General features: G+C 44.8%; 2 protein-coding genes across 7 annotated transcripts; one reads left to right on the top strand and one right to left on the bottom strand.

The window, feature by feature from the left end:
- The first annotated feature begins 1,631 nt into the window (after window positions 1-1,631).
- LOC121611048 (NLR family CARD domain-containing protein 3-like) lies at window positions 1,632-17,447 on the top strand. 5 transcript variants are annotated; one of them, XM_041943413.1, is made up of 15 exons: window positions 1,632-1,888; window positions 4,087-4,189; window positions 4,454-4,561; window positions 5,559-5,666; window positions 6,601-6,708; window positions 7,643-7,750; window positions 8,710-8,817; window positions 9,444-9,551; window positions 9,720-9,783; window positions 11,186-11,411; window positions 11,818-13,609; window positions 13,703-13,876; window positions 14,205-14,357; window positions 14,580-14,626; window positions 15,214-17,447. In XM_041943413.1, the coding sequence occupies exons 2-15, from the start codon at window positions 4,101-4,103 to the stop codon at window positions 15,750-15,752; spliced, it is 3,732 nt and encodes a 1,243-aa protein (XP_041799347.1). In that variant the 5' UTR covers window positions 1,632-1,888; window positions 4,087-4,100; the 3' UTR covers window positions 15,753-17,447. The 5 variants fall into 5 exon arrangements, with proteins under 5 accessions (XP_041799347.1, XP_041799350.1, XP_041799351.1 ...); XM_041943415.1 differs by lacking the exon at window positions 1,632-1,888 and adding an exon at window positions 2,093-2,921; XM_041943414.1 differs by lacking the exon at window positions 1,632-1,888 and adding an exon at window positions 2,093-2,913.
- LOC121611050 lies at window positions 16,581-25,729 on the bottom strand. 2 transcript variants are annotated; one of them, XM_041943418.1, is made up of 12 exons: window positions 25,199-25,726; window positions 23,655-24,020; window positions 22,910-23,269; window positions 20,890-21,255; window positions 19,985-20,338; window positions 19,873-19,890; window positions 19,585-19,648; window positions 18,994-19,037; window positions 18,690-18,840; window positions 18,500-18,613; window positions 17,495-17,562; window positions 16,583-16,794 (listed from the first exon to the last, which is right to left on the bottom strand). In XM_041943418.1, the coding sequence occupies exons 1-12, from the start codon at window positions 25,589-25,591 to the stop codon at window positions 16,771-16,773; spliced, it is 2,322 nt and encodes a 773-aa protein (XP_041799352.1). In that variant the 5' UTR covers window positions 25,592-25,726; the 3' UTR covers window positions 16,583-16,770. The 2 variants fall into 2 exon arrangements, with proteins under 2 accessions (XP_041799354.1, XP_041799352.1); XM_041943420.1 differs by lacking the exon at window positions 20,890-21,255 and having other exon boundaries at window positions 16,581-16,794; window positions 25,199-25,729.
- Between the last annotated feature and the right edge of the window lie 670 nt (window positions 25,730-26,399).

Raw genomic sequence — 26,399 nt, forward strand, 5'->3', positions numbered from 1 at the left:
ATAAATGGTTTCTTTGTGGTGTTCTGACACTCTGATTTAGTCCTGTGACAAGAACAAAACTGTTTCTTTGATGTCTGAATGTTTGCCGGTTTGAATACCAGCAGATCAAAATACTGATGCAGACAAGAATTTAGACTTTTTATTCGATGAGTTTTCACTGGAGCATCAAACACCTCTGACATCCGGTGGGCAGCAGGCTGGACCACCTGCAGCGTGCATATAAAACAGCCAGAGGTGTGGAAGGCACAATCATCTACCTGCAGCACAGAACTTTTTCTCCCCTGCAGAACTCTGGGAGCACTGTGAGGGTGGTGGTTTTCAGTCACAGTCCAGCCATCACTGCTCAGAGGGAAGCTGGAAGGAGGTGGAGTAGACTGCCACCTGGCTGTGTGGACCACCAACAGGCCACATGACAGGTACAGTGCTCCACATGTAGGAAAACATGTTTGCTTGGTACAGACCACAACAATTAGCACATCATCGTGATTTTTGTATTTTGTTCGGTTGAACTTTTAATTGTGATACAACAATGATTTCCAAAAATTGGGAATCATATTGAAATTGTTTGTTTGTTTGTTTTTTTACTTTATGAAGCATCCCCAGCTTCCAGCACATCCAAACTAACATCTGTTAATTCTGCAATGGTCTCCAGCGCATCCATAGATAGATATGGTGAGTGTTGGTGATCAGTTTGAAATATGCAGGTGCTGTATGTTATATATATGTTATGATATATTATTCTGTGTTTTACTGTAAACAGTTGTATGAGAAATCAGTATTTCTACATTTAAAGTCCTCGTTGTATTTGTGCTTTTCATGGTTAGTCTTAATGAAATCTTTCATTTCATTGAACAAAAGCTGTGCAGTGAATGCAGTAAATGACAGTTTGGGTAAAACAGCAACAAACAACAGCAGCAATAACATTCAGTCACAGTAATAACAGGTCAGTCATTCTCAGTTCTGCTAAATGTGGGAAGAAACAGAACAACAGAAACAGACAGACCAGTATCCAGGTCATGTGAGGAACCCTTCAGTGGACGTTGCGGTTTTCATTTGGACCAGATGCCAAACAATTCTTGCATGCAGATTAAAACCGTGCATTTTCTGTGAGGTGCAGGAAAAAACAAAGACAACTACTCATTCGCGTCTGTCATTATTCCCCGTATTATTTACAGTGGAAGCTTTTGGCGTCTCAGTAGTTTAGCTTTATAACGGGGACACACCCGAAACTTTATGTCTGAACAAGGTGACGTCCGTCCCGCCGCAGACAGGTGTGACTCCGTCCAGCTGCCACGAGGCCTAGAAATCAGCACCGTTAGTCGGTTCGAGTCCTGTCCACAGCATTTTAAAACCTCAGACCTCAAACACCTGGTGTTTGCGCCCGGACAAATGTAACCAGGTTAAAATTATATCTTCATTTTATTATGTTGAAACTTCACCAAATCCTGGCCTGTGAATGAGGAAGAGACTGCATGTTACAGAGCATTTCTGTTGATTTGCACAGATGTCACCACCGTGCCAAGTTCATTAAAAAGCAGCCAGCTGTTTGTGGTCCGGGTCGCAGATCACACTAAGTAAGGCACACCCGTTAAACAAAGAATTACCAAGTTCCCCCTCCCCCTCTGTTCCGCTTCCTCCTTCTTCCCCGGACAGATGTTCCCCAGCTTGAGCGCCTGTTTTAGACCCTCTCCCCCACCTTTACCCGCGTTACATGTGGGCCTTTAGGCGTTTGGATCGGTTTCTCTGATGGTCCTGGAGCAGCATTAGTCATGATGTAGGGACAACACCGACGCCGTCTTATAAAGCTACGACCATTTCCTGTAAGACAGACTTCTTACTTTCACTTTCTCGGTTGCGTCGAGGGCGCGCGCTCCCGAGCGGAGGACAGGTAAAGTAACAAACATGTCACAGTGTGTCAAACTTTGATTCGCTGTCGATGCAGATTTGATGAAACACCTCAGCTGAGCGGGTCTCTCAGTCCAGCCGATCTGAAGCTCTTTGGCTCGGGTGGTGTTCCTCTGAGTCTCGTCACTCTTTGTGTGTGTGTGTGTGTGTGTGTGTGTGGGGGGGTGTTATGCGCTAAATGTTGTGCTGAATGTTTCCTTTGGAGAGGAACGTCACATGAAAGTTATAGTGCTGATGTAGAGATGATGATGAAGGTTAATCTTCGCTCCACAGTGGAAAACCTTTTTATACCACATGTGGGGTTTTGACAGATTGAGACATCCGTGCAGGGATGATTCAGCCTGATTGTTATCAGTCACCCAGGATTCATCACAAAGATAAATAAAGATATCACACTCGTGGGTTTTATTAGGACAAACAGGCTGATGTGGATGTTAGTCAGTGCCACGACACAGAACGGCTGAACAGGAAGTTATAAATGTCGGAAATAATGAGTGGGGGAGACAGGAAGAGATGACAGACAGGCCTGCGGGGTTAGGGATGAGTCAGAGGAGGGTCAGCAATCATGAGAGCAATCTGACATTGATGGAGACGATTCACTCCAGCAGACGTGGGGGTGGGGGAGGTCTAACACCTGCAGGAGAAACACCTCACGCAGAGCTGGTCCTCAGCTGGTCCACAGCTCCACCCACACGGCGGAGCTTCACCCACACGGAGCTCCATCTGCTGGCGTCAGATCAGTGTGTGCTGACATGCTGATAATATGTCGTTTTTGAGGTGTGGACATGTGCCAGATTAAATGACTCATGTGATTTACAGGAAGGAATAAACTTCATTTACTGTTAAAGGAAGAACTTTTTCACTCCATGTGCAGTGAGGACACCACCTGGTGTTCACATGTCCCTCGCTGTTTTGAGCGAAATCGGAATACATTTTGTTTTTTATCAAATTTATTTTCCAAGGGGAAAAGTGTGAACAGGAAGCTGTGACTGAGTCAGTCAAAAGAAGGTGCAGCAGTAAGAACTTTTACATCCACTTTCCAATTTATCTGCTCAGTATTTTTTGTACAAAATCAATTTATTTTGTACAAAATGTTTTTGATTTCATACAAAGAAGTCCATCAGTTAACCCAAAGGCTGCCACTAATTATTATTTTCATTATTGGCTCTGGTTGATTTTATTCCTTTATGCCTTTATAAATCTATAAGTCTGTTTTTTGGACAATGCTGTGTCCCATCAGTATCTCTGGTTAGGCCAGTGCCGTTCATGGAGCTCACAGGCTTTAGTGTGTGATGTCAATCACAGGCAGACTGTAAAGTAACATTTTATTTGCAGTCAGTTTAATTCTGAATGGCAGTTATTAGGTGTTACTTTTTAAATTCTTAGTTAGAAACTTTATTGACAAGGTTGATCACAGTTGTGATCAACCTTGTCAAAAACCTTCATCTTTGACTCTACCTCTTCACTTTCTACCCCCCTACCCGAACCAGGGTTTGTATTCCCACCTCGCTTTTATTGGTGCAGTTGGTGAGAGGCAGGGGTAGATGATGGTAGTGTGGCAATCGGCAGTTACATGTGGCATCTAGGCCTGTGGTAGCATTGTAGCAGCTAAATACCTAAAGCGGTGGTAGTATGATAGTATCTTAGCAGTTAGCATTGGCAGCTAGCAGTTAACATTAACAGTATAGGTGAATCTAGCTTTATTGTCTTCTTCTGTTCCTCTTAGCAGGTAGCGGTTAGCACTTAACATTAGCTAAATGGTAGCATCGGAATTGTATTGTCTTCTTCTGTTCTTCCTAGCGGTTAGCATTAGCATTAGCTAAATGGCAGCATCGGTACTGGCCACTACCTGGAGCATCTCTGGGTCAGTTGAACGTGGCAGTGCTGTTTGGATTGTGTAGGAGCAGTGTGAACTGGCACTAGGGGGGGTGACTCTGGGATGCTGGAGTTCACCGCCTAGCCTCCTGGAGGTGTCGTGGGACTAAGTAGGCGAAACACTGTTGAAGGGACCCCCAGAGATGTGTTAGGAATCACTGCTCTTTGGCAGGTATAGAGGCAGATTAGGGCTCCAAGGTTCTTCACTGAGAATGAATCCTCTTTTTGAGCACAAGTATCTTGTGTTTAAATTAACTGATCACAACTGTAAATGAATAAGTCCATGTTGGGTGTGTTTGTGTGAAGGTGTCCATTCTACCATGAGTCGGCCTCAGGAGGAAGATGAGGGAGTCCAGCCCTCCACCATCGCTCTGTCTGTGGAGCACAACATCCAGACTGGACCTAAGAGGTAGGATGAAGACCTGTCCATGCCGGACAAGAGCCTGAGAGTCTGTAGAGAGGACGGAGCTGATGTCCCTCATTCAGACTCATGTAAAGCATTCAGCCTCTGGTTAAAAACCCGATTACCTTTTGTTATGGTCTCAGGTCTGACAGAGCTTTGTCAAATTTGGTTTGCTGTGCGTCGTAACTGGTAATATACAGTATCTTTGTTCTCAATCACTGAGCTCATATTCTTCCACCTGTCTTTTGTCATTGCACTGTTTTCTTTCAGGACCGAGCAGGAAAGATCAGATTCTCCTGCACCAAGCATCATATCCATGAAGAGCGACAGGTCCATTGGCTTCCCAATTAATTTTAAAGGTTCAGATTCAGTTTCTGAGTAAGTCAGCAGACCTTCTCAACTTTTCTGTAAAGTCTGTGTGTCTTTTAATCCTGAATTAGTCATGAATGTCTTAATGTGTCATTACAAAGTGCAGTACAGTCAAACAACCGTGAAGCTAAATGTCAGCATTTTAACCTCAAGGTCATCACCAGTGTGCTGGAGTAGAAAGCCAAAAGAAAATTTTCTTTTGGTCCAGAAGTGGTGTGGAAGTAGAAAATTTGTATAAATCTGAAACAATGTTACGAGACATCATCAAATTTAGTTTAAGTCTTGTAACTTCTTTTCCATCAACAACCTCAATCGCAGTCATTGCCCTCCACACATCTGGATATGTTTGGCTAAAAACTCTACAAATGCAGCACCTGGTGCTCTGCCAGAGAACAGTGGATTGCCCCTGTCAGCCACCTGGGTGCCCCCATGAGGAACTGTATGTAGAAGGGCGTCTGGGCTGCTACCAGCACGACCTGGACCTGGATCAGCTGCCAGAAATGGACTAATGGATGCATGTAACATGTGTAACACATCTGTCTTATCTAGCCTGAGCTAGCTGGGCTCCGACTCATCCAGAATACTGCAGCTTCCTGATTCCTGATTCATTGTCTACCTATCACCTTTAGTCTTGTTTTCAAAGTTTTATTTGACAGAGAAGGCACTAAACTGCAAAGCACCTTAATACTTAGAAGAGTGTGTGATGGGAGCATCAGGTCTTCAGACCAGAGATGTTTGGATGTTCAAAGGTCAAGGCTGAATACTTCAGGCGATCGTGCGTTTGCTATCATTGCTCCTTGAATTAAGAACAGTCGACCTTGATGCCTCAGAGAGGTTGAATCTAAAGACATGTTTGTTTTGTTGGCAGTTTCTTGAACAAAAAATGGTTTCTGAATTCTGACAGACCTCCGTCATCTTTGATGTCCTATACAGTATGTGGTAACTTGTGACACACAACAGCTTTGTTCTCAGTCCCTGAGCTCATATCCCTCCACCTGTCCACCAGGATCGAGCAGGAAAGATCGGATTCTCCTGCACCAAGCATCGTATCCATGAAGAGCGACAGGTCCATTGGCTTCCCAATTAATTTTAAAGGGCCACATTCAGTTTCTGAGTAAGTCAGCAGAACTTCCCAACTTTTCTGTAAAGTCTGTGTGTCTTTTAATCCTGAATTAGTCATGAATGTCTTAATTTGTCATCACAAAGCGCAGTACAGTCAAACAACCGTGAAGCTAAATGTCAGCATTTTAACCTCAAGGTCATCACCAGTGTGTTGGAGTAGAAAGCCAAAAGAAAATGTGTCACTGTAACTCTGAACTACGACTTTGAAGACTTTTGGTCCAGAAGTGGTGCGGAAGTAGAAAATATGTATAACTGAAGCAATGCTACGAGACATCATCAAATTTAGTTTAAGTCTTGTAACTACTTTTCCATCAACAACCTCAATCGCAGTCATTGCCTTCCACACATCTGGATATGTTTGGCTAAAAACTCTGCAAACGCAGCACCTGGTGCTCTGCCAGAGAACATTGGATTGCCCCCGTCAGCCGCCCGGTTGCCCCCATGAGGAACTGTATGTAGAAGGGCGATTGGGCTGCTACCAGCACGACCTGGACCTGGATCAGCTGCCAGAAATGGACTAATGGATGCATGGATGTGTAACACATCTAGGCTTGTTTTCAAAGTTTTATTTGACAGAGAAGGCAATAAACTGCAAAGCACCTTAATACTTAGAAGAGTGTGTGATGGGAGCATCAGATCTTCAGACCAGAGATGTTTGGATGTTCAAAGGTCAAGGCTGACTACTTCAGGCGATCTTACGTTTGCTATCATTGCTCCTTGAATTTGGAACAGTCGACCTTGATGTCTCAGAGAGGTTGAATCTAAAGACATGTTTGTTTTGTTGGCAGTTTCTTGAACAGAAAATGGTTTCTGAAGTCTGACAGACCTCCGTCATCTTTGATGTAATAAACAGTATGTGGTAACTTTTGACACACAACAGCTTTGTTCTCAGTCCCTGAGCTCATATCCCTCCACCTGTCCACCAGGATCGAGCAGGAAAGATCGGATTCTCCTGCACCAAGCATCGTATCCATGAAGAGCGACAGGTCCATTGGCTTCCCAATTAATTTTAAAGGGCCACATTCAGTTTCTGAGTAAGTCAGCAGAACTTCCCAACTTTTCTGTAAAGTCTGTGTGTCTTTTAATCCTGAATTAGTCATGAATGTCTTAATTTGTCATCACAAAGCGCAGTACAGTCAAACAACCGTGAAGCTAAATGTCAGCATTTTAACCTCAAGGTCATCACCAGTGTGTTGGAGTAGAAAGCCAAAAGAAAATGTGTCACTGTAACTCTGAACTACGACTTTGAAGACTTTTGGTCCAGAAGTGGTGCGGAAGTAGAAAATATGTATAACTGAAGCAATGCTACGAGACATCATCAAATTTAGTTTAAGTCTTGTAACTACTTTTCCATCAACAACCTCAATCGCAGTCATTGCCTTCCACACATCTGGATATGTTTGGCTAAAAACTCTGCAAACGCAGCACCTGGTGCTCTGCCAGAGAACATTGGATTGCCCCCGTCAGCCGCCCGGTTGCCCCCATGAGGAACTGTATGTAGAAGGGCGATTGGGCTGCTACCAGCACGACCTGGACCTGGATCAGCTGCCAGAAATGGACTAATGGATGCATGGATGTGTAACACATCTAGGCTTGTTTTCAAAGTTTTATTTGACAGAGAAGGCAATAAACTGCAAAGCACCTTAATACTTAGAAGAGTGTGTGATGGGAGCATCAGATCTTCAGACCAGAGATGTTTGGATGTTCAAAGGTCAAGGCTGACTACTTCAGGCGATCTTACGTTTGCTATCATTGCTCCTTGAATTTGGAACAGTCGACCTTGATGTCTCAGAGAGGTTGAATCTAAAGACATGTTTGTTTTGTTGGCAGTTTCTTGAACAGAAAATGGTTTCTGAAGTCTGACAGACCTCCGTCATCTTTGATGTAATAAACAGTATGTGGTAACTTTTGACACACAACAGCTTTGTTCTCAGTCACTGAGCTCATATCCCTCCACCTGTCCACCAGGATCGAGCAGGAAAGATCGGATTCTCCTGCACCAAGCATCATATCCATGAAGAGCGACAGGTCCATTGGCTTCCCAATTAATTTTAAAGGGCCACATTCAGTTTCTGAGTAAGTCAGCAGAACTTCCCAACTTTTCTGTAAAGTCTGTGTGTCTTTTAATCCTGAATTAGTCATGAATGTCTTAATTTGTCATCACAAAGCGCAGTGCAGTCAAACAACCGTGAAGCTAAATGTCAGCATTTTAACCTCAAGGTCATTACCAGTGTGCTGGAGTAGAAAGCCAAAAGAAAATGTGTCACTGTCCAGATGCAATCTGACTGCAGTGTAACTCTGAACTACGACTTTGAAGACTTTTGGTCCAGAAGTGGTGCGGAAGTAGAAAATATGTATAACTGAAACAATGCTACGAGACATCATCAAATTTAGTTTAAGTCTTGTAACTACTTTTCCATCAACAACCTCAATCGCAGTCATTGCCTTCCACACATCTGGATATGTTTGGCTAAAAACTCTGCAAATGCAGCACCAGGTGCTCTGCCAGAGAACATTGGATTGCCCCCGTCAGCCGCCCGGGTGCCCCCATGAGGAACTATAGGAAGTGTATGTAGAAGGGCTGCTACCAGCACGACCTGGACCTGGATCAGCTGCCAGAAATGGACTAATGGATGCATGGATGTGTAACACATCTAGGCTTGTTTTCAAAGTTTTATTTGACAGAGAAGGCAATAAACTGCAAAGCACCTTAATACTTAGAAGACTGTGTGATGGGAGCATCAGGTCTTCAGACCAGAGATGTTTGGATGTTCAAAGGTCAAGGCTGGATACTTCAGGCGATCTTACGTTTGCTATCATTGCTCCTTGAATTTGAAACAGTCGACCTTGATGCCTCAGAGAGGTTGAATCTAAAGACGCGTTTGTTTTGTTGGCAGTTTATTGAACAGAAAATGGTTTCTGAAGTCTAACAGACCTCTGTCATCTTTGATATCCTATACAGTATGTGGTAACTTGTGACACACAACAGCTTTGTTCTCAGTCACTGAGCTCATATCCTTCCACCTGTCCCCTAGGATCGAGCAGGAAAGATCGGATTCTCCTGCACCAAGCATTGTGTCCATGAAGAGCGACAGGTCCAGGGACTACCCTGCTAATTTCAAAGGGCCACATTCAGTTTCTGAGTAAGTCAGCAGAACGTTTTGAGCACAAAGCACGTGTTTATCTGTCTGCATAATCTTTAATCAATCAGAGCTCTACCTCGTTCATCTGTTGACCTTCTTCCTCAAAATTACCACGTGAATGTCAGACACCATGCGGGCAGGTTCTCACTACACCTGTTTTCATTACCTTTAATCTGTAACATCTGCCATATCTGAATTTCTGTCATTTCATCACAGTACAGTCAAACAGCCGTAAAGATAAATGTCAGCATTATAACCTCAAGGTCATCATCAGTGTGCTGGAGTAGAAAGCCAAAATAAAATACTTCTATGGTGGCCCCGAGGATCAAAACACAACGACACTTCAGATTATGAAAAAGAATGGACAGCACTTGTTTGTGATTGGACAGAACCCAAGTCCCTGGCGACAGTTCAGTGTACCACTTTCCAGCCCAGTTTAGATGAAACCACGCCCACTTCTGCATGACAAGTGCCCCGACAGCTGCATTCCAATGGAAACTGACCTCACACGGGTTAAACAGAGGCAGCTTTGTTTTCTCTATGTGCTAACACACGACAGCTGTGTTCTCAGTCACTGAGCTCATATCCTTCCACCTGTCTTTTGTCATTGCACTGTTTTCTCTCAGGACCGAGCAGGAAGGATCAGGTTCTCCTGCACCAAGCATCGTATCCATGAAGAGTGACAGGTCCAGGGGCTTCCCAATTAATTTCAAAGGGCCAGATTCAGTTCCTGAGTAAGTCAGCAGACCTTTCAACAGATTCTCTGTTTCTTTTAATCCTGTCTTAAACAATCAAAAAGTGTTTTTTTTTTCAATTTCTACATAGCATTCCATCTTTTGTCAAACCCTGACGCATAAAAACAGCGTAGTCGTCATCACTAATGGATCTTACTGTCTCCACAGAGTTCACCAGAAGGGGTCAGATGTTTCCACTGGTTTGCAAACACACCTGGACACCATATTCATGGTGTGTACTGTACAAGCCCACCTTTAGCCACTGACTGCAGCTTCATTGCACATGTGGAATGTAAAAAACACTTAAGACCTTCTGAGGGGAGAGTGAGTGTGGGCTTGAATCATTGAACTTGGGTGCAGCTGTCTGATTACTAAAACCTCTTAACGTAGATGCAGACTGTAATAGCCGGAGCTCTGGGTTTATCCCTGTGTGTCCACGTACCAGGGATGACAGAATGTGCCCTCAGCTCACCCCTCTCCATGCTGTTCCTGAAACAGCTAGGTGGGAGACTGGATGATTGAGGAGCTGCAGGTTGTTTGGGGCCATAACATGGCCTGACAGGACCTTGATATACTCAAATAAAGCTCTTCCTTCTGCTTCTTAATCTAATCAAAGGGGTCTGAATTTTCTCCAGAGCTTGTCCAAACAGCCTGGAGGGTTTGACAGCTTGATAGAAAAATGTTGTGCTGGAGAGCCATAGAAAGAAACCAGCCCTTCTGAGTACCTCACCCAGTAACCTGGCTGGAGTTTTTCTTGCTTGACAGGACAGTATTAGTGCAAAAGCCTCTGAATGTAGTACTGTGTAGGTACTGTTTAAAATGCAGTTAGAGTACGGCCCTGGGGAATATCCAGGACAGTGTGAACTCCAGTACAAAGTCAGACAAGTGTCTCATGACACTCAAGGGACAGAAAATCCCCCACGAGCTGAGTTTGTTGTTGATGAGAAGTTGGAGCCGGCCATGGTGCATTGACGTTCTCAGCCACATGTCAGCACAGGTCTGCTAAGGCTGGCTTGAAACTATTGAACAATCTTAACACTGAGGACCTCAGAAAGCTACTCTCCATCCGTATCCCCCCTCTTCAGTCTCCTCCTCACAGAAAACATCTGAAGAACCGAGAGATTTGTATCTGCCTTTCATCAAGCAGCACACCTGGCTGTGCACTGTAGCTAAACCTTCCTGACCTCCTCACCTTTGGGTCAGCAGGTGCATTTTGCACATGCAACATGCTGAGACACTCCAAGCATTGCAAGCATTGCGCGTATCCATCCCAAAAAGGAAAATTCCACAAACACGTGGGCAAGGACAATATTTGGCTTTACGAGCATCGCCAGCCTTGCTGAAAGTTAGACGTAAGCAGCTCTGTTAGCAACATTAAACAAGTATCCATTACCCTGGCTAAAAAGGTATTAGTAAGCTAAGCAAGAGCAGTGCAGTAACAAGCCTTGATAGCAAAGCTTCAGAGAGGGACCTCTCCTCCCGTCATAGTTAAATCACTAGCAAGGGTTGTATAAGAGTGAGGTTATAGAGGTGAGGTACGAACAGGCTGAGGAGAAGACACTGTGCAGGACTCTGTAGCAGCTGCTTTGGCCTTGACAGGCGTTGAAAGTTAAGTGAATATTGTTTTGTTCCAGCTTCTTCAGGAGAACATCTTTGCTTTTGTGAAGACCGAGCTTCAAAAGTACAAGACGTTTCTGAGTCAAAATTACCCACGATGCGAAGGGGGATGTGAGGACAAGGAGGTGGTTGATGGTGAAGAGGAAGAGCAGAGGGGCAGCAGCAGAGATGCACTTCTGAAACTCACACTGCAGTTCATGAGGAGAATGAAGCAGGAGGACCTGGCTGACTCCCTGCAGAACAGTAAGAGGCTTTTAACAGATGTAGCAGAAAAAATACTTAAAAATGTAGATTTACACACCTAAAGTCTGCTGTAAATATGCTGTGCAACCCCTGCATCAGGTCTATAGAAAACCATAAAACCACACTTGACCGTTATGAGCAGCTAGCTTAGCAGATATGTGTTCGGATCTCAGTTGGCATCAGCTGTGTTTCCGTTTCCCAAGAATGTGCTTGAGTGGTTTTTATCCAGCCTATTGTCTAACAGCACAGGAAAAGGAAGTGGGGTTGGAGGCCAAGAGTCCTCTACAGCGTAGAGGCAGCTTTTCTCGTAGCAGCTTTATATTGCAGTCATTTTATCAGAATCTGAAGATTGCTCTGTACAGTCTAATGTAATCTAAATTTTGTCATTTGTCATTTTTTCTTGTAGGAGTTCTTGCTCCAGTATGCCGCTGTAAACTCAAATCTAATCTAAGGGAGAAGTTCCAGTTCTTGTCTGAGGGGATTGCAGGAAGTCCAACTCTTCTGAATCAGACCTACACAGATCTCCACGTCACAGAGGGCGGGGCTGCAGAGGTCAATGATGAGCACGAGGTCAGACAGATTGAAACAGCATTCAAGAAACAAGACAGACCAGAAACAACAATCAGATGTGAAGACATCTTTAAGGCCTCACATGGAAAGGATCAACCAGTCAGAATTGTGATGACAAAGGGCGTGGCTGGCATCGGGAAAACAGTCCTAACACAGAAGTTCACTCTGGACTGGGCTGAAGACAAAGCCAACCAGGACATACAGTTCACATTCCCGTTCACTTTCAGAGAGCTGAATGTGCTGAAAGAGAAAAGGTTTAGTTTAGTGGAACTTGTTCAGCACTTCTTTACTGAAACCAAAGTCACAGGAACCTGCAGGTTTGAGGAGTTCCAGGTTTTGTTCATCCTTGATGGTCTGGATGAGTGTCGACTTCCTCTGGACTTCTACAACAATGAGGTCCTGACCGATGTCACAGAGTCCACCTCAGTGGATGTGCTGCTGACAAACCTCATCAAGGGGAACCTGCTGCCCTCTGCTTGCCTCTGGATAACCACACGACCTGCAGCAGCCAATCAGATCCCTCGTGAGTTGGTTGACACAGTGACAGAGATCAGAGGGTTCACTGACCCACAGAAGGAGGAGTACTTCAGAAGGAGATTCAGAGATGAAGCAAAGGCCAGCAGAATCATCTCCCACATCAAGACATCTCGAAGCCTCCACATCATGTGCCATATCCCGGTCTTCTGCTGGATCACTGCGACAGTCCTGAAGAATGTGATGAAGATCAGAGAGGGAGGAGAGCTGCCCATGACCCTGACTGAGATGTATACCTTCTTCCTGGTGGTTCAATCTAAACTGAAGAACATCAAGTATGATGGAGGAGCTGAGTCAGATCCACACTGGACTCCGGAGAGCAGGAAGATGATTGAGTCTCTGGGAAAACTGGCTTTTCAGCAGCTGCAGAAAGGAAACCTGATATTCTACAAATCAGACTTGAAAGAGTGTGGCATCGATATCAGGGCAGCCTCGGTGTACTCAGGAGTGTTCACACAGATCTTTAAAGAGGAGAGAGGACTGTACCAGGACAAGGTGTTCTGCTTCGTCCATCTGAGCCTTCAGGAGTTTCTGGCTGCTCTTCATGTCCACCTGACGTTTTTTAATTCTGGTGTTAATCTGCTGTCAGAAGAAAAATCTGTTTCTCTGTGGTTTAGATGGTTCAGAATCACACCTGAAGTCTTCTACCAGAGTGCTGTGGACAAGGCCTTACAGAGTCCAAACGGACACCTGGACTTGTTCCTCCGCTTCCTCGTCGGTCTCTCACTGCCGACCAATCAGACTCTCTTACAAGGCCTGGTGACACAGACAGGAAGCAGCTCACATACCAACCAGAGAACAGTTCAGTACATCAAGAAAAAGATCAGCGAGAATCTGTCTGTAGAGAAAAGCATCAATCTCTTCCACTGTCTGAATGAACTGAAGGACGCTTCTCTGGTGGAGGAGATCCAACAGTCCCTGACTTCCGGAAGACTCTCCACAGATGACCTGTCTCTGGCTCAGTGGTCAGCTCTGGTCTTCATCTTACTGTCTTCAGAACGAGAACTGGACGTGTTTGACCTGAAGAAGTACTCTGCTTCAGAGGAGGCTCTTCTGAGGCTGCTGCCGGTGGTCAAAGCCTCCAAGAAAGCTCTGTAGGTTGACAAATAACTACATCACATGTGTGAAACCACATGAAATCTGTAAAAATTGAAAATAATCTTTTTGTTGCTTTGTTGCTTCTTCAGGCTGAGTTGCTGCAATCTCTCAGGGAGAAGCTGTGAAGCTCTGTCTGCAGTTCTCAGCTCCCAGTCCTCCACTCTGAGAGAGCTGGACCTGAGTAACAACGACCTGCGGGATACAGGAGTGAAGCTGCTCTGTGATGGACTGAAGAGTCCTCAATGCAGACTGGAGGTTCTCAGGTCAGGACTCATCAGTGTGTTCGGCAGATGGTGGACAGCAAACGTGGTCTGGAATACATGTTCTGCTTGTCCAGACAATAGGCTGCTCTTCTAGTTCTTGGGAGCTTCACAGACTCTGATATTAAAAGATTTACTCACACAAAAGAGTCTAAACAGCTTCTCTCAGATGCGGGTTAGTGTCTTTACACGTTTAATAAACAGGGATAAACTGGACTGTTGGTGATCCACACTGGGGACAGTGATCAGTCCTGCAGTGAGATGATAGAAGTCAGATGCTGGACAGGATATATGACTCTGTGTGTGTGTGTGTGTGTGTGTGTGTGTGTAGGCTGGAAGGCTGTCTGATCACAAAGAAAGGCTGTGCTTCTCTGGCCTCAGCTCTGAGCTCCAGCGCCTCCCGTCTGAGAGAGCTGGACCTGGACTACAATCACCCAGGAGACTCGGGGGTGAATGTGCTCTCTCATGGTCTGAAAATTCTCAGGTATGGACGGAGCGTAGGTGGAGTTTGCTTGAGTCCGGGAGTCAAATAAGCGTTAAATTAATGAATGTATGAAAAGATTTTCCTTCGTAGGTGTAGTTGTCTCTAGCCTTGCAGAAAGCTTTTGCTCATTTCCCAGATTCTTCATCTTGTTTGTGATGATCACAGCTTTTCAACAGTTTTCATTGAAGTTGTTAATTGCTGATTGGACTGTTTTTGCACCAGGATCACCCATGGTGGATCCCGGTGGATGAAACCTGGTCTGAGGAAGTGTAAGTTTGATTTTCGTTTTATTTAATAAAGAGTTTTGATTGATTTTGATTGATTTGGCCACAGTTGGCTCCAGGTCGGTTTTAATAACAAAAGATCTCTCAAGTACAAACGATAACCAAGAATGTTCAAAAATACAAAGTACAGACAAAAAGCACGAAGGATAATTCTCTATTAAAATAAAATACAAATACTCTCAATACTATGGCAAGGTGAGCAAGGTGAAACCGCTGGACTGACATGGACCACAAGGGAACACAGACAATATATACACGCGGTAACAAGGAACAGGTGGAGACAATCAGGGCGGGGCAGACAATCAGACAGGCGGGAAACACCAGGAAGTCAAGGGCCTGAAACGAAATGAGAGTTAGATTTCACAATAAGACAGGAAGTGCTTGACAGAGACATGACGCCAGTGAACAAACCTCAACAGACACGTCAGACATAACAAATATCTTTTGGTTCCAGTGTTGGCACAAAATATAACCGTGTACTAAAAGTAAATGTAGTAAATCAATAAATCTGAAAAACATATATTAAAGAATCCAAGAATTGCTGCTATCGCTTGTTTCGTTCTCTCCATCAGACGCCTGTGAACTGACCGTGGACCTGAACACAGCACACAGGAAGCTCATACTGTCGGACCACAACAGGAAGGTGACAGTGGGGAAAGAGACGCAGCCGTATCCTGAAGATCCAAACAGGTTCGACTACTGGAAACAGCTGCTGTGTTCAGAGGGCTTGACTGGCCGTTGTTACTGGGAGGTGGAGTGGAGCGGACATGTTTATATAGCAGTGGCTTACAGAGGAATCAGAAGGCGAGGGGAGAGTGACGACTGCTGTCTCGGGAGGAACGATCAGTCCTGGAGTCTGAGCTGCTCCGATGAAGGTTACTCTGTCCTGCACAGCAACCGCAGAGTGTCCCTCCGCATCCCCCCACCCACAAACAGAGTGGGGGTGTACCTGGACTGTTCCGCTGGCACCGTGTCCTTCTACGGAGTGTCCGCTGACAAGCTGACACACTTCCACACCTTCCACGCCAAGTTCACCGAGCCGGTCTACCCTGCGTTCCGGGTCAGGATGGACCCGTGTAACTCGTCAGTGTCTTTGTGTGATATAGTTTAGATCAGATTTGCTGTGAGAGGCAGCTTATTGAGAAATCAGCACTTGTTTAAAAAGCCACTCACTGATTAAAGCCTCATCTTACAAAGACTGAGGCATCGAACACCCTGATGCTGAATGCACTGACAGGAAGTCACTTATGTTAAATAAATGTAATGCATTGTAGTTTGATACTTACTGTGTCCCAGTCCACTGAATACATCAGAAAAAAAAAAAAACTAAATCAGACAGAAAAATCACTTTTGTCCTAATTTGGAGGACAAAGCCGATATGTAACTTTATGTTGTGACGTTGATACGTGTGATGAGATAATCCATTTACTGGCAATTGAATTGAAGAACAAAATTCATCTGATCGATGGCTTCAGGAATTGATTTGCAACACAGCCACTGCAGATTATTACAACGAGTCTCCCACAATCCACTGGACACCTGTCAGAACATGCAGGTGATGCAGAAGCACTCTGGGAAGTTTGAACAAGGAAGTTTTTGTTTTGGAGTGTCGGTCATCCGCAAAATCGGCAGTGATTGGCTCGATCGTCGCAAGGCTTCTTGCGGCATACCGCGATTGGTCAAGTGAGGTGTCATCTGAGACCTGAGACTCCACAGAGTAACCGCAGACAGGATGGCGCCCGTTTGTATATGTTTCCACCTGCTAACCGGAAAAGAGAAAGCATCTTTCTGTGGATTATTATCGTGTTTTGGACTAAATATCTTTACTGCTGTGTACAGCGCGCTGCTTTCTGTGCTCGAGTTCATGTCACTTCAGTCACGCATGTAAAGAAGATGTTAAAACGTTACACCGTAAATCCACCATCATGTTCACACTCCACCAGAGAAATGTGTTGAAAGAAGCAGAATGATTACTGCAGCCGTGCATTTTTAATGTAATTAACAACTTTACAGAATGAAAATCAAATGTGACGCAAACAGACACATGAGAAACATTTTGCATCAGAAAAGCTGAAAATTCAGTGTTCCTTCAACGCCTTCCTCCGGTCCACTGAGCTGCCGTTTGCTCCTCAGATTATGGCTGATTTCATGAACTGAAAAGAGAAAAAACAGCGTAAAAAGACAACGAGCTGTTGACACGCAGCCTCATGTCATAATCTTACTTAGCTAAATCAGGTCTATATTAATACAGATAATGCTATAAAAAAGTATAATTACTTCATTGCTATATATAAATGCTCTAAATCTAAATGAATTTTAAGACAAATCTTTTTAAAATCACTTTCTCCTGAAGTGTCCGACAGCCTTCTTTTATTTGTTATCCTGCTGTTTTAATTCTACTTTGTTTTTTAATTTTCCTCATTTTGATTGTTTTATCACACGCTGTCCTTATTACTTGCTTTCATGCAAAGCACTCTGTTGCATTTTATGCTGGTGTGATATATTATCATCATCATCATTCTGGTGTACACTGTCATGTATTTTGCTTCGCTGACACTGATCACACTGCTATAGATTGATTGATTGGATTTATGGATTATCAGACTTCACATGTCACGTTGCTTGAGAGTGTGCTGCAAGATTAGTTTCAACACAACACGGCTACTTTTTGAGTTCAACTGGGCTTATATAGTTTCTATTTTATTATAGTTTCTATCATAGAAGCTTTACTTACTTGTGTCCTTGTGCTGCTGCAGCACCTGAATGTGCCCTCTGAGCATCAATAAAGGATTATCTTCCTGCTGAATTATGTACTGTTCCTTTGACAATATTAATGAAAACATTGAAACTCACCTGTTTGAAAGAGAAGCTGGCGACTTGGCAGTCACACGGCAAACTCAGCAGGTGGGCCTGGAACCGATCTGAGACAGGAAGCAAACATTCAGAGCCTGAACTAACTTTACCCAAAATATACTTTCCAAATTATCTGTATATGTGCAGAATCTGTTCAACGATTCCTAAAACACCGACTGTGTTGTAACTTATTCAGGAGTTTTCTAATACTCTCAGTATCTTAAAATGTCCTCACTAACCCCTAAAATGGAATTTATTATACAGTGAAATAAACATTTCCACCAAAAACAATAATAAACACACGCAGGCTCCTGTTTGAATAAATTCATCATGTTCGATCAAGAGAGAAAAAACTCACAGAAGGTGTGAGACAAGTTGTGCCAGTAAGAGATCAACCTGAAACTGTATTCTGATATTTATCTTGGAGAAAACTTCATTTTGTCACTTTTCCATTGCGAATGCGAGTCCTGTTTAAAAATAGTATGCAGTGAAAGAAGAAGTACTGAGCTCTTTTATTTAAGTAAAAGTAGCAATAAGACACTAAAGTATTATTAGCAAAATATATTTCATGACCAAAATTAAAAATACTTAATATGTTGAAAAAAAAGGGCAAATTTGAGAAAAATATACCTACTGGATCATGATTATTGATGCATTCATTTGTACATCACTTGACTATTAATATTTATTTCTATATATTTTATATATTACCGTATGCACTCATTTATACACCCCCTTGGATCAGATACAGTATCAGAATGTATTTGTTGATTATATTTTGTATTATCAATCTGAATCTTTAAGTAACTAGTGACTAACGTTGTTAAATAAATGACGTGGAGTAAAAAAATATAATATAAACCTCTGAACTGTAGAAGAGTAAAAGTATGAAGTAATGAAGTAATGAAAAATGTAATGAAGCACAGGACTTGAGTGAATGTGCTTCCACCACTGATGTGCGTGGGTTGAAGTGTGGAACTGGTGCACAGATAAATGTTGTTTCACCTCTGAGGATCTGAAGTTTTGTCAGCAGCGCCACAAACTGATCGTAGTCGATCCCACCGTTGGAGTGATACTCGCTCCACACGGTTCTGAAGGTTTCATTGTCTAAATCCAGTTCTGCGGATGAAGACAGTCATGCATGAACACCAATGCACAAACAAAAGCAGACTGACGACTGGACAGTCAGTGTTACCTCGCACAGACAGAGTCTTTTTCATTTGGGTTTGAGTGGTGGAGGATGGACTCCTCCTCTCGTAGCTCTCCACGTACTCCCTCCTGGCGACGGCCACGTAGTGCTCCAGTTTGAAGACCTCCACCACGTCCAGGTCTCCAGACTTGTCTGCCTGAAAGAGCTGGTTAAAGAAAATTCATTTAACGCTAATAGCGGCCATTATTGCATAATGGCTGCTGTTACAGTGGAGTCAGTGACGTAGCTTCCCTGTTGACACACCATTGATCCTGCCACAAGTCGTACTGAAACACTGAGCTGAGGATACATCCATGAGAACCAACAGCAGACGGGCTGTCCTGAGACTCAGGGCTAACGTGGGGAGAATAAATGCATTGATGAGTGTGAGAATGTCTCATTCAGTTGATCAGATATTGTTGTTCAGTGGTGTGCACAGACTTTTTGAAGGGCAGGGGCGAAAAGGAAAAAAAGGGCACATATAGCGCATCCTCGCCACTGAAGAGGGCACTTTAGCACGCGTTTCAGCTCCCAAGAGGGCACTTTAACACGCGTTTTGGCTCCCAGGGGGCACTTTAGCACGCGCTTTGGCATCCAAGAGGGCACTTTAGAGCGCGTTTTGGAGTCCAAGAGGGCACTTTAGCGCGTGTTTTGGCTCCCAGGGGGCACTTTAGCACGCGTTTTGGAGTCCAAGAGGGCACTTTAGAGCGTGTTTTGGCTCCCAGGGGGCACTTTAGCACGTGTTTTGGCTCCCAAGAGGGCACTTTAGCACACGTTTTGGAGTCCAAGAGGGCACTTTAGCGCGCATTTTTCAAAACCTGGGCCACGAGGGGGGGCGGTCGCCCCCCCTGCCCCTGTGCACGCCACTGTTGTTGTTAAAGTTGGAGGAAAAGAAACGGACATTTGCCACGAACAGAATAGCCGCCGGCGATCAGCTTCGCCAGAACACCTTCAGCATTCAGCATCTGTTTGAAAAAAGGACAAATAAAGTAAATAAAAGCAGTTTCCTGCTTCACACAGCATGCAGGAACGTCGTAACTGTAACTCTGAGGCGTATGGATTGAGCCTCCTGTGCATCCTTACACTGATCCTTGTATCAACACAAGTATGAACTATAAATATTGAACAATTACAAAACTTTTAGAACAGAGTTAACATCAAAATGTCTGAAAACATTGAGCTGAAATACCTCAGGCCTGCTGTCTTCCTGTGAAGGAAAAGGAAAAGGAAGAGAGTCAGAAAATATTCTGAATCAATATCGGAGCCAAACTGAACTCTCTGCTCATTGGTCCGTCACTCACTGACACACACTTTTCTTCTGGGAATCGGTCACAGTGCAGCTCAGTTGGCCAGGAAACACCAAAGCTGCTCATCCAACCCTCGCAGCCCTTTTTGGCTCTCTCGCAGAACGACCTGCAGGGCTGCTGCACTTCCCCTGCCACACACCGGGGGGCGTACACCATGCACACGAAGAGGCGGATGTCTACCGAACACACGGTTTGCACGATCGAGTTGAAGAAGGACATCTTCATGACCGCCTCTCGCTGACTCGAGTGGCCCAGGAGGTTGGGAGTGATGGTCTGGTTGTAGGACAGGCCCTGGCACATCGGGATGGTGATTGGCTCACAGATGCCGCCACTGCTGCCCACGCCATACTGGAAGAAGACAAGTGCACGCTGTCAGTCCAAGTCCAGCATCCCTGTGGCCAGCTGGCCTGTGAGGAGTTTTTCTTTCACTCTGGCGACACCTCTGGTGAAATACGGTCATTGCATGAAGGATGGACTCATGGCCTCATATTTGTGAGCACATTTATGACTGTAGGCTCAACGGCCTCTCATGGTTGTGCTGTTTCATAATTTTATGAACTGCTCTGTTTCCACTGCTGGCTTCTCCTAACCAGGCGGGCGGAGCTGCAAGTGATCAACAGCTGCTTCACCCACAGGCTCCAGAGACGCCTGGTGGAGATCTGCACTCTACTGTGTTCAGTACTGCAGTTAGCGACCGGGTAATGTGATAGTATTGTTATTTCTTTCCTTTCAAAACCTTACGTGTTTCATATGACACTGACTCAGCTGATCACACGCTGAGGGGAAGTTTGTTCCATTTGCTTTTTACTGTTCCTGGTTTTTAATTCCTTGTGCAACACACTTAGCAAATGTAAATATTACTATTAAAAACTCTGCACCTTGTAGCATCTGAGACTTACGTGTTCACAGGACTCGGTGGTAAACGCCTCACACCTGAGGGATTCTGGCCACTGGAAGCCGAACCTGTTCATCAGCGATTCACAGCCGGACTTTGCGTGCTCGCAGAGCGTCCTGCAGGGGGGTCGAGGTTTTCCCGACACGCACTCAGGAGTGTAGACGGAGCACAAGAAGGGCTTCAGATGAGTGGAGCACTCCACTTTGACGAGTGGCGCAAACTGATGCACCTCCAGGCCCGCGCCGTCCTGAGATGTGTGGCCCAGAATGTTGGGCAGGACAGTCTCAGTGTAAGGCAGGTCTTTGCAGAGAGGGACGGTGATGGGCTCACATGCTGCAGCGGGTGTTGGAGTTAAACCGACGTCTTGAACCTGGAAGAAGCATAAAATCAGTGAATTCTTTTCTCAGTGTATTTTTACTAATTTTGTAGTTTTCATCAACCACACCTGCACCTGTCCTGTTTAGTCATAGCGCCACAATACTTTTTCAAAAAGTCACTTTATGTCAGTGAAGTCCAGGATTTGTTTGCGGTAAGTATTTTTCGTCTGGTCTAATGTCACACGAGAGGTCACGTGAGGCGATCAAGTGCTCTTAGGTTGACCCGAGCACCAGCTGACTGGCGGGCGAGTCCCAGGTGTTTAACCTCTGTGGACTCGTTAAGTCATGTAAAGCAGTGGTCCCCAACCTTTTCTGTACCATGGCCCAGTTTAATGTCTGACAATATTTTCACGGCCCAGTCTAAAGGTGTAGCAGATAAAAACAAAATAAAATGATAAGATCGGCATTAAAAACTGTGGTATTTTCTCTTTAATAATAATAATAACAATAATAATGAACATAAATTCACTTTTTAATCACGTCAAGAGGACCTGGCTGCAGACTGGCACTGTCAGGCACCACCACTGTCAGAACTTTGTTTGTTGTTCATTTTGTTAGCTTGGGATTTAATTTAGCGGGATATATCACGTGACTTATGGTGTCAAGTGAGACGGATGTAACAGAGAGAATCCGGCCACTTTTCAAAATAAAACGTCATTAAGACTTGAAAAATAAATCAAACAAATTATGTGAAAAAACAAAATAATGGAAATTATTTTTTCTTTCTGTGCGGCCCAGTACCAAATGACCCACGGCCCACTAGTGGGCCGCAGCCCACAGGTTGGGGATCAATGATGTAAAGCACCTGGCTCTTTAGTTTTCCCGGCTGTGTAATGCAGTCATTAGAGCGGGGAGGTCACCATCTGTCCTCTCTGTCCTCCACTGAGTGTCCCTTATCTCTCAGGTTTGTTGAAAACCCTCCCCAGTTCCTCAGATGCTACAGACACGTATGGCGTGACCATGCTGTTGCATTTGTTCTTCTTCTCTTCATCACCTGCAGTGTTGGTGTTGTTTTCACGAAGGTCGAGTGATGCCGGGATCAGACTACGTGAGTCTAGCTTGATTTTGAGACGACTTTGTCGCGGCTGATCGATTACCGGCGTCGCGGCTGATTGTGAACGGCACTCTGGCGTCTACACCTGCGTAGTGTGACATGCTGAACCACCTGTCGAGCCACCGCTGGGACGCCGCGAGACACCCTGACGAAAGACAGCATGTCAGAATGTTTTTGTCTGATGTGACATCTCCCACGATATGTTCCTGAGCGTTTACTGATCAGATGCTGTCAGGTAACCATGGTGACGAGGAAGATGATGAGGGATGCTGAGGTTGCTGCTGCCAGGTGGGACAACGAAAGAGAGTAGAACAGGTCCCCTGACTGTTTGAAGGAAGCTCTTCATCAGCCTGCGAGCAGATGACTGTGCTGTCAGAACATCCCCGTCGTAACCATCATTGCTCCAGTAGCATTTGGTTAGCTAGCTGCTAATTCCAGATCGAACATTAAAGTTCAAGACACTTTGCAAATAGATTTTTAAGTGTACTTTACTAACATAGATATTACTGTTAAAAATGCACTTTGAGGCTTCTGAAACATCTTTGTAAACTTCTGCTCTTCTTAATGTTGGAGTGGAAAAAGAGCAGACTTACGTGTTCACAGGACTCGGTGGTAAACGCCTCACACCTGAGGGATTCTGGCCACCGGAAGCTGAACTTGTTCATCAGCGATTCACAGCCGGACTTTGCGTGCTCGCAGAGCGTCCTGCAGGGGGGTCGAGGTTTTCCCGACACGCACTCAGGAGTGTAGACGGAGCACAAGAAGGGCTTCAGATGAGTGGAGCACTCCACTTTGACGAGTGACGCAAACTGATATATTTCCAGGCCTGCGTCGTCCTGAGATGTGTGGCCCAGGATGTTGGGCAGGACAGTCTCAGTGTACGGCAGGTCTTTGCAGAGAGGGACGGTGATGGGCTCACATGCTGCAGCGGGTGGTAAACTGAAGTCTTGACCCTGAAAGAACAGAAGCATAAGTCAGTGAATTCTTTTCTCTGAATAGTTTTGCTCATGTGGTTTCATCAACCACACCTGCACCTGCTCTTTCATGCTCAAAGTGCCAAAATACCTTCTGAAAGAGTCACTTTATCCAGTCAGGATTTGTCTGTCTGGGATTTGTTTGTGGGAATCTTAGAAGTAATTTCTGTCTGCGTGATGGCACACAAGAGAGCATGCGCCCCCGTGGGTTCAGTTATGCTCAAAATCAAAATTAACTGAATTAAATCAACTGTTTTTTAAATGTCCTTGACAAATATCGATGTTATTATTATTAAAAAGTCGGCACTTTGTGGCTTCTGAGACATAAACATCTTAATGTTCGAGTCAAAGAGAGCAGACTTACCGGTTCACAGGACTCGGTGGTAAACGCTTCACACCTGAGGGATTCTGGCCACTGGAAGCCAAAGCTGGTCAACACTGACACACAGCTCGACCTTACATGCTCGCAGAGCGTCCTGCAGGGGGGTCGAGCTTTTCCCGACACGCACTCAGGAATGTAGACGGAGCACAAGAAGGACTTCAAGTGAGGGGAGCACCTGTGCTGTAACAGTGGTGAAAAAGTACTCAGTGTCAGCTCTGCATCGGACTGAAGTTTGTGGCCTACCACGTTGGGCAGGACCGTCTCAGTGTAGGACAGGCCTTTGCACTGAGGGACGGTGATAGCCTCACATGCTGCAGGGGATGTTGGAGCAACGGGGTTGTCTTGACCCTGGATGAACAGAAACAAAAATCAGTGATTTTTTAAATGAACAACATTTTTGCTTTTGTAGTTCCACAAGTACACCTGCTCCTTTTTTTTGCCTAATGCCGTGACCTGTGTTTGCTCTGATGTCCATATGACCACCTTGATGAACCCAGACTGTAACCATGAGCACTGTGGTGGTGCTGGTGGTGCTGGTGGTGATGTTCACCCTGCCTTTTAAAGGAACAGTGTGACATTTTCTTCGCTCTCTTGCTGCGAGTTAGATGAGTCGATCGATCACAGCTCTTCATTAAATATGAAGCAACAGCCAGAAGATGATTAACGTACCATGTCATAAGCTCACCTGGCTCCTTCAAAAGGAAACAAAATCAACTCACCATCACCTCTGAAACTCACTAATTAACATCTGAAATGTGTAAAAACAACATTTGTGGTTTTATGGAGTTTTATGTGTTGGACTATTTCCTGGCAGGCTGCAGTGATTTCCTGCAGTCACTCCAGTTTTTGCACTAATCCACTAATCCAAGCAAAACTGCAGCTTCATATTTAATGTACAGGACTAGAATCCAACTAAATCTCAGGAAGAAGGTCTGTGAGTGTTTTTTTAAAGGGTTCTTTAAAGCCACTGATTCGATATTGTAAAAACTGGTGTTTATCAGCCAGGTCCTGCCGAGCATTGGTGTGATGATGGTGTAGGAACAACTCCGCTGATACAAGCTTGAGTTGAAGAAAACTTTATTAACAAGCAGTATCAGACAGATGGCGACCATCCGAGAGAGTTTCAGGGTCAGATAAGAAGACTCTGCTCTTAACATACAGACAACACAATGTATTGCATGACTGTTTATCTAACTCCACCCATACCTTTCCTATCTCAAAAACCAGATCATGTTCTGGGCATTGTCCCATTGAGTCATGTTTTCCTTTGCGAAACCTACATCTACCTCTTTACGTCCTAATAGCCCCTCTATAAACATGACCACCTCTGGTTTATCTTTCCTGATCTGACCCTGCGTGGCCTCACATACCACAACTAAGAGTGGTCAGCTTTTAAAACATCAGTTTACCCCTGATCATGCTTAATCTGCCATATATTTGATATTTGATTGATCTGATCATGAACCTCAAAGCAACAAGGTGATTTTGAAAGAGGACAGCTGATGAGCTCATCATTTCATACTAACCTGTACACAGTTAGACTCTGGTAAAGATTCACATCGGAGCCTCATTGGCCAGAACAGCCTCTTCGCTCTGAGGGCCGACTCGCAGTCGGTCTTGACCTTCTCACAGAGAGCTCGGCACGGTTTCACCCGGCTGTCGTCCTCTGAACTGCATTCAGGCACGGCAACGCGACACATGAGAGTGGCGACCTTTGGCGAACAAGCGGTCTCCACAATCTGACCAATCTGGTGCAGGTTGTAGCCTAGAACTCCAGTTGGATTGGGGGTTGTGGTGTATCCCAAACCTTGACAAAAGCTGGTTGTTAGTGGCTTGCAGTTTGCCCTGTCATCTCTCCTGCTATGTGCCTGCTGAGGAGACAACAGCAAACCCAGAACCACCAAGACCAAACCCTTCATGGCTCCCAGTACTCTCAGAAACTGCCCCGTGCTGTTAAACAAAGCTTCTGGAGGTCTGAGACCAGTGTGTCTCTGCTCTGTTCAGGAGGCGGAGTAGGACTCCACGAATGGAGTTTCTACAAACAAAGCGCTGATTTAGGACCCCTGGAAAGGTCACATATCAATAAGATGCTCAACATAAAATGAGAGCCAAACTGGTCTCAGAGCAGTGGCCCTATTCGGAGAAATTCAATTCCAAGTGCTCGGTAAGGAACACAACATCTGGTTGTGATTGTGTGTATTCTGTGGAAACTGGGGGGTGAGAATTTGTTGCACAAAAGCTGGCACCATAAACCCGACCTCTGGATGGAAAGTATTGCAACACAAACAGGACTGAGAGAACAAAGTGTTAACATGTTGTGATTTTCCAAAACAAGAGTGTCTCTGGAGCCGAGTTGTTTAGCTGGAGAGGACTCATTGATCGCCTAACGAGGCTGCAGGGAGAGAATGGCTGACCGTCTTCACACTCCTGTCTCGTTGAAGGTGGATGCTTTGAGAGCTCTGTCGGGAAGCCTGAAGCTGAATATCAATGAACGTATTTAATGACGTAAAGATCCAAAAGTCACTGAACAGTACCTGAGTGTGACCGACGGGCTTGTCTGTTGAATCCTCCAGCTGTGTTGTGTGTGAGACGATAAAAGGAACGATGAAACTTAATTTTACAACATTGTTACAAATAAGTTCTTTTGTTATGTCTTTTGTACACCTGAGAGAGATCAAAGCTGGAGCTGCACCAGACTGTCTGAAAAACAGCAATGTGGAGGATTCT

The sequence above is a fragment of the Chelmon rostratus genome, chromosome 8, assembly GCF_017976325.1.
Source record: "Chelmon rostratus isolate fCheRos1 chromosome 8, fCheRos1.pri, whole genome shotgun sequence".
In the NCBI taxonomy this organism is placed as follows: Eukaryota; Metazoa; Chordata; class Actinopteri; order Chaetodontiformes; family Chaetodontidae; genus Chelmon; species Chelmon rostratus.

Excerpts from the sequence above, each read along its gene's own strand:
- LOC121611050 (XM_041943418.1), bottom strand. The coding sequence starts at position 25,591 with ATGAAGGGTTTGGTCTTGGTGGTTCTGGGTTTGCTGTTGTCTCCTCAG. Across the intron at positions 20,339-20,889 it reads CCACCGAGTCCTGTGAACAC|TATGGCGTGGGCAGCAGTGG; the intron begins GTAAGTCTCAGA and ends GTCTTCTTCCAG. Across the intron at positions 18,841-18,993 it reads TGCTGTTGGTTCTCATGGAT|GCAGACAAGTCTGGAGACCT; the intron begins GTATCCTCAGCT and ends CAGCTCTTTCAG.
- LOC121611048 (XM_041943413.1), top strand. The coding sequence starts at position 4,101 with ATGAGTCGGCCTCAGGAGGAAGATGAGGGAGTCCAGCCCTCCACCATC. Across the intron at positions 9,552-9,719 it reads GGGCCAGATTCAGTTCCTGA|AGTTCACCAGAAGGGGTCAG; the intron begins GTAAGTCAGCAG and ends CTGTCTCCACAG. Across the intron at positions 13,877-14,204 it reads TGCAGACTGGAGGTTCTCAG|GCTGGAAGGCTGTCTGATCA; the intron begins GTCAGGACTCAT and ends GTGTGTGTGTAG.